The sequence below is a fragment of the Asparagus officinalis genome, chromosome 7 (genome assembly GCF_001876935.1).
Source record: "Asparagus officinalis chromosome 7, Aspof.V1, whole genome shotgun sequence".
NCBI classification, from domain to species: Eukaryota; Viridiplantae; Streptophyta; class Magnoliopsida; order Asparagales; family Asparagaceae; genus Asparagus; species Asparagus officinalis.
Genome location: NC_033800.1, coordinates 12,201,606 through 12,211,997, shown reverse-complemented (window position 1 = coordinate 12,211,997; position 10,392 = coordinate 12,201,606). Strand labels below are relative to the sequence as shown.

Sequence of the window (10,392 nt, the reverse complement as noted above, 5' to 3'; positions counted from 1 at the left end):
CAGGACCCATTAATTCTTTGGAAATAACATCAACAAGCTTGCTGGTCAATAAGATGTTTGAAGATTAAGAAAGCTTGCAGTTGTCACACTCTGTTTGTTTCTGTATTGAAAGACTTCAAGTAGACAATGAGTCACACAATAGAAATATTCCACTCGATTTAGCTACCCAAGGACAGAGTTTTCTGCAGATATTAGTACTTAACTGCTATGGGGAAGAACAATCTTATTTCCAAAAAAAATTACCTTTCTCATATTTCGAGGATGTACAGAAAATGATCAACCTAGTTTAAGGAAATTATACACTTGTCCGTGCAAGATAAAAGATAGATCAAAGACCCATGAAGATAATGATGATAAACTTCACCAAGAATACCATATACACACGTAAGTGTTGAAATGGCTCCTCACCCCAGGTAAGCACATAGTAGTTATCCTTAGATCTAATTATGAACCATCATAACGGATTGCCCACGCTAAATAATTAGGTATAGAAAAAGTGAGAACTTTGGAAACATTTTATTCATGAGTCAAGTGGTAAAATGAATGTTTCCTAATAACTGAACCACTTGTCAATGAGTAACACATATTCAAACAATACAAATGTTTATGCACAACCAGTTTGTGAACTGTCTGACGACACATACTGATGGTACATCATCTTACATCAACTTCTTGATAACTATATACCTAAGGAGTCACCTTAGAAAAACTTTTGCTATATATTTTAAAAGAACTATAGAGAAAATCAATGGAAACTTCGTGTATATGTATGTATGTGTGCATGTATGTATGTATAAAAGAGAATAATATGTGTATAACTGAATTACTTGCAGAACTGCACCTGAGTAACAATCTTTTCTAATACATTCCTAAACAAGTTAGTCCCAGTGGTAATGGCTTGTCGAGCAACTGCTGGCGTTTCATCCTTTAGAAAGAATAACAGAGTAGGAACCATATCAGGCAAAAGATCCTCATTCTCTGTTCCAATTTCACCAATCAGCCTACAATAGGACGGCAATATAAACCAAAGAAAAGTGACCAACTTGTTAGAATATTGGTAATCAACAAGAAGCAAATAACACAAAGAAATCATAGTATGATGAATCATAATCCTATGACCAATTTCATATTGAAAATTACTCTGGAAAGTTCTTATGCCTTCAATTTAAGCCAACCTCAAGAAAGTTGCAATGCACAAAAGGTGTGTCTATGATTTTTACCGAATAACAAAAGAAAATATACTAGAGATTTCATCATTACAATAGTTTGCTAAACTGCTAGTGGCCTGTCCTATTCAACTGATTAGACCCAACCACTACAGTTGATGGTATGATTTTTTCCCCCTCACTAGCTAAGTGCAGATTAAGCACCACTGAAGAAGTCAAATTGTTCAAGTAAAAGTAGTCTCCATACCTTCATGAGTTTACTATAATAGAGTCATAGGACTGCTTTTGTATTCAATTATTTCCCATACTGTAGCAGAGATATACTGACTTATTAACCTTGTAAGAGATTGTTTAACTTAAAAGTATGTGTGAAACTCTTCAAAGGTAAAACAAGAAGCACTGGTCGTAATAATAATACCTAAATGGAATGTGGAACTCATTAAACAGGTCAAGCAGTTAAAGTATGCACAAGAATTAAGAAAAGACATATCCTTTTGTTATTGCATTTAAACTCTTAAAAGGTAAAATAACAGCCACTGGTTGTACTGAAAATAGCTTAATGGAATGTGGAACTCATTAAGCAGGTAAAGTATGTACAAGAAAAGATGAATCCTTGAAGTGCAACCGTGCAAGTGAAACAGTAGTATACAGCAAGAGATTGCTCACAACAGACCATAACAAGTCAAAGCTGCATGGTTAGTGTATATGCTTGATTGCAACTTGACCGCCACATCTCATCATAATTAGCGTAGAAAGTTAAGGGTAAGGCTCTGATCTGTGATAAGGGACCAACATTATCAACAGCATCATGGAATAAGATTGTGAATAACATGGTATATCCACGTAAGAATAGGTAAAGGTTGTCAAATCATGACCGGAATTTCAGCTTAATACCATACGAAATTGGCCTTCGTACTCAGCTGGCAAATATCAACATTTCGTATGTTGAAATATAAGACATATTTTTAGCTGCCTGCATGTGTCCAATTGTTGAACTATCAAGTAGGTATAGAAAATTAACTTTATGTATAAAACAAATGATAACTCTTCATCATATTAGCTGTTAAACAAGTGTCAAGAGATTGACATTAATATTTGGTGAGACCGTGAGAGAAATTATATAAGCAACCTCTTTAATTAAGAAGAATTTCATGCTTATTATTCAAAAAATCAAGTTTAGCTCCAATTAAGAAGAATGTCATGCTTATTATTCAAAAAATCAAGTTTAGCTCCAAAGTTAACAACAACCTCAAAGCTGAATATATTTTTTGGAAAGATTCAGTAAAATAGTAAAAAGTAAATATGCTAGTAAATAATTACAAGATGGACAAGGTATGTGGTCATCTCACACTTTCACTGAAATCGTGCACTATTTGCAACTAATTTATCCTTGATATCCACAACTTTTCTTCACTGATAAAAATGGTTTAAAGCAATGATCATGAAATTTATGCCCATCAATAACCAAAAAATATGTATAAGTTTTCGTAAAAACACACATATTTCAATCAAAAATAGTGAGAAAAACCATCCTGACATATATGGTTCACCATATAATAATGTAATAGGAAGCACATTGCAGCCGTCTAGCATCATAACTGCCTTCAAAGAAGGAAAACACAAAAAAGAGCAAAACAAACTTTTTATTAGTTGGGTTATATGAGGCTCTTAAAGTGGTCCCAAGTCCCAACTATGTTACCTAGGTACTTCTACCATGAAGCCATACCCGTATCGGAAACGTACTCAAAACGTTCCCGTACCGAAACTTCATGGACACCCCTTGGATATATGCATACATTTATTCAGACAAGTACTCAATTTAATGATATATGTTTTAACTTAAAACACTTGTTATACACTGCTTGGATGTATGTTAGACATGGATTACTTGAGTGTCTAGTTCAAAAACGAGCAGTTTCCAATTTAAATAATCAACATAATAAAAGAAACTTAAAATGTGATAGAAATTTTTATTTTAATTTTAATTCCAATAACACATAACCTGAGAAACAATAATGATCCCATGTAATTTATTAATTTCAATATATACAAGCAGTCGTGTCCCAGTACGTACATTTTACAATTTTATCATGCTTGTACCCGTACCCACACCCGTACCGGTATCCGTACCCGTTTCCATGCAACTTACTATCCTAACAACTCTAATCAGCAATCAATTGATCATACAAATCTACAAAATTGAAAATACATCGTTAATAATTTTTGACCCCGTTTGTGCACAGCCTAAAAAGAAGGTTTGGATAAGACAACCAAACTGGCATATAAAAGAAATTTAGCAAAGGAAGTCCAACATGAATCATAAGATTTCAGAAAGAATCCCTGTCAGCATTGATAGAGTCCAAGAGACCATTAGATCCAGGACTCACGGTGCACGAGCTCGAAAGGAAGGTTTGTCATGTTGATTTTTCAGCTTATATGTAAAATTACAAGTTTAAACAGTGTTTTGGCTGCTTCAACAGTTCTAGAATTTTAATAATAGAAGTTAGAAAAAATGGATGGAGAAGTGAAAATAGCAAACTAATTCCTTTGGACACTCTATAGTCATGCAGATATTTATCATTTCATATATGTTTTCGGTAATAATTCATTCCAGAGAGAGAACTCCTGCAAAAAGAATATGATACAATGATCCGTAAATATATATGAAACTAATTGCAGAATTTGGCTTACTTAAAGGAAACTCCGGGCAGGTAACATGCAAAAGATGATACAAAGGTAAATTAGCAAAATGCTCCATTAGTCCTAATGCAATCATGTACTCCAGTCCTACCCAAATACATATATTAATTTTAGATATAGAATTGATTATCAATTCCAGAACTCTTTTTGATCCCATCCAATTTTACTGAATGGTAAATTTCACAAAACTAACATGAATACATGGGGGTTTTGGCTTCGTGCTCCGATCTCAGTTCCAGAGTCGTGGGATTAAGCGTTAGCGCTCACCCCTCCCCCCCCCCCAATATATATTATATATAGATATATTAATATAGTATATTATATATAATAATATATTATATATATATATATATATATTATATATATATTATAATTTTGACTTTATACTGTCTTCTAATCAAGAAACTTACAGGTCTACCAAGCGAATGTGCAGTAAGGTTCCATGGTATAAAAATAAGGGGGGGGGTATTATATTTGACTTATATGCTTCTACCAAGAAACTTACAGGCTTACCCAGACATGTGCAAAGCTTCCATGTTAACAAAATAGCGGAGAGGAGGGGGGGGGGGGTTGCACAAACTTACACAAACTCTTATATTATTGAAAACTACCATATACTTTTGTCACCAAACTATAGTAGGGTAAGTTGTCGCATGCTTTGAAAGTAACATGGTTTGGATGATTTTGAGTGCACTTTATATATCTTCAACATTACCCTTCCTGTTTTCAAGGATAGTTTATACCTTTTTATCCAAGCTGTTAAGGCCAATAGCAATAATTGTCAATGGTTTATTTTACTTTTTCGGAGTTTTGAAAGTTCCATGATATTTTCCACTCATAAAAAAATTATGGTAGTTTTGTGCAAAACACCCAAACTTCATGGTAGTTAACTCTATATTTTCTTTAGATCATGTGCATTTGGAACTTCTTAATCCAACCAAATTTAGGATATTCCCTATAATATTTCTTGAAGCCTCGATCTCTCTACCTATATCACACAAACTGTAGATCGGATATTCATGGAAGTTGTTGCTGACAGAAGATGATGGCATATAGTCAAGAAGGAATCGCCTACTAGCAAAAATCAAGCCAAAAAGTTTATTTTCCTTTTCTCTTTCCGACTGATTTCTCTTTTCTGCTAAGGAGAAGTTGGGCAATATTCTATTATGTTATTTCTGCTGGTCACATAACGAAACAAAGTTCTCCAGTATTGTTTCAAAGAGACAACATAGAAGATGATTTTTTTTATTCAGTTTCAATGTTCTACGGCACAGTTTCATTACACATTCAATCAAAGAGCACATAATGCATAAATGGACTATGAGTCAATTAAATGACTTGTGGATTATGCTAGACTTGAAATGAAGAGCACATAATGCATAAATGGACTATGAGTCAATTAAATGACTTGTGGATTATGCTAGACTTGAAATGTGTGTTTACACACATAAATGGACTATGAGTCAATTAAATGACTTGTGGATTATGCTAGACTTGAAATGTGTGTTTACACACACACATACAAACATATACACATGGAGATACATATATGATATACCTATACCAATACTCATACATAATACATGTAGACGTGTATATGTATGTGTAGATTTAAGAATTACAATCTAATATACATCAGATGTTATGCTAAAATCAAAGCAGGATGGCTGAAGAGGACAAGGAAAAGAGAAAGAACTGAATTACTTGTCATATAGACTAGTAAACTATAAGGTGAAATATTAGGACGCTGAAAAAGTGAACAATTCTTTCCAAATTGGGCGGTTGTAGGGAGGCCAAGCATGCTCATAAAGCCCTTGAAAAAAAATTCAGTGCTTCCCATTGTATGAGGTAAGGTTTGTTGCAGAAGACGAGGACGACGGAGGGCAATGAGATCCAACACCATCAAAACAAGAAGGATAAGCAGTTTAGTTTATTTGTTTCTTCTTTTACCCCTTGTTGTCATGCTATGCAATCTCGCAAGAAAGTCATGGTGTCGGATATCGCTTTGGAGACTTTTGAGTAGTGCAGTCTTCTGGTAGCATTTGGTGCAAACAATTCACTACATACTATTAGATGTTTATAGTTCTGAAAATAAAAATATAGGTAGTAGTTCCCTAACTTGGAATTGGTTATTCAGAAATTTTCTATTGCTTGTGTTGATGTTTAACTGCTTGGAAATACATGAAATAACTGTATTTAGTAATTTATGAAATGCGAAAATCAGTGCTGATGTTAATAATCAGACAGACTATAGTAACGGGCTGATCATAGGAGCTCCACAGAATTTCTGCTGAAATTTGGTGTCTAACCCAACTTGGACTACCTGGCATCTTTCTCTAGCTAGAGATTCATTAAACCCAGTAATAGTTGAGATTGTTTCAAATAAAATTGTCGCAAAATAAAAACCATTTTTCTCAGTTATCTATATTTATCTCATTTTGCTGCTTCTTCTGCCTAGATAACATAGCCCTTTTCCTAGGAAATAAAGAGAGAATATTGATGCTGAGCGCAATATTATCATAACACTTCGCATAATGTAAAAAATGCTATCTTTCACTGTAAAATTTCAACAGACCAAAAAATCACTCCAATAATCCACACTACATACTCCAAATTAGTTCAGTAAGTTAAGGACTTAAATCTTTCGACAAAATAGTACATATAAAATTACAGACTTCAAGGAATCGTTCTTACTCGGCGATGAATCTTCTAACAGGGCTCGACTTCTCCTCCTGCAACTCGACGATTTGAGGCACGAATTCGGGCAAAAGAGACCGATCTCTAACCAAAATCACCTCCTTCAACTGCCGAAGCTGCTCGATCTTGGAAAGAGCGTTGCTCGAAGACTTCACGGAGTTTATGAGAATCTCGGCCCTCTCTCTCCAACTCGCCGCCATCATCCCTACCATCGCCTAAAACCCTAGCTTCAAACGCCGGCGGTGACGGGAATCAGCAATCGCGCGTTGGAGGAGAGGGAACGGTATGAGTTTTGGGTCAGGGTTCGCCAGCGGTGAGAATAAGAGAAGGTTACCGGCCGAAGGACTTGATCGGAATAGGATTTTAGGAATGGGGATTTACGGAGGCCGACTACGCTGTTCTGAGAGATTGATATAAGATAACCGGTTCCGATGCGGTCGCTAACCGATAAGCAGCTGTAATGGGCTCAAATTGTGTACGGGCTGATTAATGGGCTTAAACTTTGTTCCGGTGACCTAATGGGCTAAATTATTGTACTGTTGGGCTCATGCAAATTAACAAGCCTTTGTTGAAAAATGATTGCCCCGTTTTGCTCGTAGGCACAGGATTAGTTTTGTAAATCCTTAAAAGCTGAGCCATTGTTGTTCCTGGTCTGGTTTTATGCCAACTGGGCGAGAAAGTTTTAAAAGGGAGCGGACCAGAAAAGTAGGGCTGGGCATATTCGGTTCGGGTCGGTTTTAAGCCCAATCTGCATCCAATCTGAATTTTTTGGATTCTCAAAACTCTCATCCAGATCCAGATTTTTTACCCTTCATCCGAATATTCGGCCCAACCGAAATTCGGATCGGGTCGGATCGGTTTCGGTTTTGAACACCAGACAACATTATTTTCCAAGTTATGTTGAGATTTCACGTGGAAATCATGTTGTTAGATATATTGAAAATATCTTCCCTTTCTTGTTTTATTACAATGAGATTACATGTCTATATATACATACATCAACCAGCTATAAAGGAAAGAAATAAAAAGGAAGAAAATCAATGGGAAATCAATGGGCAATCCCAAATATATTGCACAATCAATGGGGAATCAATGGGCAATCCCAAATATATTGCATAATCAATGGGAAATCAATGGGCAATCCCAAATATACGTTAACACCCCCCCTCAAACTCAAGATGGGCTAGTGGAGGCCAGCTTGAGTTTGTTAAGTAAATGACAGAATCGGCCAGGAAGATGAGCTTTAGTGAAAATGTCTGCAGGCTGATCTATTGAGGATATAGGAAGAAGTTGCAAGGTGCCACGCTGAAGATGTTGACGAACAAAATGACAATCATTCTCAATGTGTTTGGTGCGTTCGTGGAAAACATCATTATGAGCAATTTGAATTGCACTTCGATTGTCACAATGGAGAATGGTAGCAGAGGATTGTGGAACTCCCATATCCTCAAGTAACCAACGGAGCCAAAGTAATTCAGAAGTAGTATCAGCTAGGGCCCGATATTCAGATTCAGTACTTGATCGAGATGTGACAGTTTGCTTTTTACTTCTCCATGAAATGAGCGAGTCACCCAAGAAGAAGCAGTAACCAGTTGTGGAGCGACGATCAGTAGGATCACCAGCCCAATCAGCATCAGAATAGCCAGTTAAAATTAAGGACGAATGAGCAGAAAAATGAAGTCCATGAAGAAGAGTGCCTTTGACATATCTTAGAATACGAAGAACAGCAGTAAAGTGAATAGACCGAGGAGCAGCCATGAACTGACTGACAACATGCACAGCATAGGCGATATCAGGACGAGTCACGGTCAGATAAACAAGACTACCAACAAGCTGTCTATATAAAGTAGGATCAGGAAGAGGTGTGCCATCAAATGGTGTTAGCTTAACATTGGTATCCAATGGTGTTGAGGCAATATTTGAATCAGTGAGACCAGATCTGGAAAGCAAATCAGAAGCATATTTGGCTTGGGACAAATAGTAGCCATCTGAAGAAGAAGAGACTTCAAGCCCGAGAAAATAACTGAGTGGTCCCAAATTTTTCATCTCAAACTGTTGACTGAGGTAGTTTTGTAAGTCAGAGATGGCCACAGAATCATCACCTGTAATGATCATATCATCCACATAAAGTAACAACAGAACAATACCCTTCTCAGTACGACGGATAAATAAGGCCGAATCATGAGGGCTAGAAGCAAAACCAAAACGTGCAATAGTGGAACTGAATTTTGCAAACCATGCTCTCGGAGCTTGCTTAAGACCATATAAAGCTCTCCGAAGAAGACAAACTTTTTGTGGAGGATGAGAATAACCAGGAGGAGGATGCATGTAAACTTCCTCTTCCAAATCGCCGTTGAGAAAAGCATTTTTAACATCCATCTGAAGAAGGGGCCAATGTTTTACTGCAGCAACAGCTAAAAGACTACGAACAGAGGTTAAACGAGCAACAGGAGCAAATGTTTCTTCATAATCAATGCCATATTCCTGAGTATAGCCTTTAGCAACTAAACGAGCTTTATAACGCTCGACAGAACCATCAGACCGAGTTTTAATCTTGTAAACCCACTTACATCCGATAGGAGTTTTGCCTGAAGGAAGATCCACTAAATCCCAAGTATGTGTTTTCTCTAAGGCATGAAGTTCCTCAGACATTGCTTGCTGCCAGAGAGGATCAGTACTAGCCTCACGGTAAGAATGTGGTTCTTGTAAAGAAACAATAGCAGAAAAACAATGATAATCTTGAAGATGATGAGGAGATTCTCTTATCCGATTAGAGCGACGAAGAGGAGGTTCAGGATCATCAGTGGAGACAGATGCTGTAGATGTGGGTGCAGAGGTGGAAGGAGAATTATCAAGCTCAACTAAAGATTCTGTATCAGAGGAAGGGAATAACTCAATGGAAGGGTCAGTGAAGAATGGTTGAGAGGCGGAAAAAGAACTATGAAATTTAGACAGAGTGGAGAACATGGTATGCTCCCAAAAAGTGACATGACGAGAAATTCGTAACCGACCAGACATAGGATCCCAACACCGATATCCTTTGTGTTCTTGTCCATATCCAAGAAAACAACAAAGACGAGCCCGCGGTTCAAGTTTGGTATGTTCATGGGGGTTAAGAAGAACAAAACAAGCACAACCAAAAACTCTAAGATTTGAGTAATCAGGTGGTTTACCATATAATCGTTCAAAAGGAGACAGATTCTGAAGGACCGGAGTAGGAAGACGATTAATGGTGTAAACAGAGGTAAGTGCAGCCTCACCCCAAAATTTTTCAGGACAGGATGCTGAAAGAAGTTGAGCACGAACAGAATCTAAGATATGACGATGTTTACGTTCTGCACGACCATTTTGTTGGGAGGTATAAGGACATGATCTTTGAACAATAGTTCCCTGCTGTTTGAGAAACTGAAGAAGAGTAGAATCTTGATATTCCATGGCATTATCAGTACGAAAAATTTTGATACAGCAAGAAAATTGAGTTGTAATCATGGTAGCAAAATCAATATAAATTTGAGATAATTCAGATCTATGCTTAAGAAAATATATCCATGTAAATCTAGAATAATCATCAATGAATAAAACAAAGTATTTGTAACCATTCACAGTAGGAGTAGGAGCAGGACCCCAAATATCAGAATGAATCAAGCCAAAAGGAGTATCACATTTAGAGTTACTATGATTAAAAGATAAGGCAGGCTGTTTTGCGAGTTGACAATGTAAACAATCAAAAGACTCAAATTTGGAAAGACCTAAAGTTCCACTAGAAACTAAAGGACGAAGTTTACTAGCGGATGCATGACCAAGACGAAGATGCCACTGGTATATTAAT

At 36.6% G+C, this 10,392-nt stretch overlaps 1 protein-coding gene across 1 annotated transcript in view; it reads right to left on the bottom strand.

The window, feature by feature from the left end:
- Positions 1-6,958, bottom strand: part of LOC109850024 — a 37,593-nt gene extending 30,635 nt beyond the window's left edge. The window contains 2 exon segments of the mRNA XM_020419920.1: positions 842-1,001; positions 6,561-6,958. Of these exon segments, the coding sequence (XP_020275509.1) occupies positions 842-1,001; positions 6,561-6,775 (375 nt within the window). The 5' untranslated portion in view covers positions 6,776-6,958.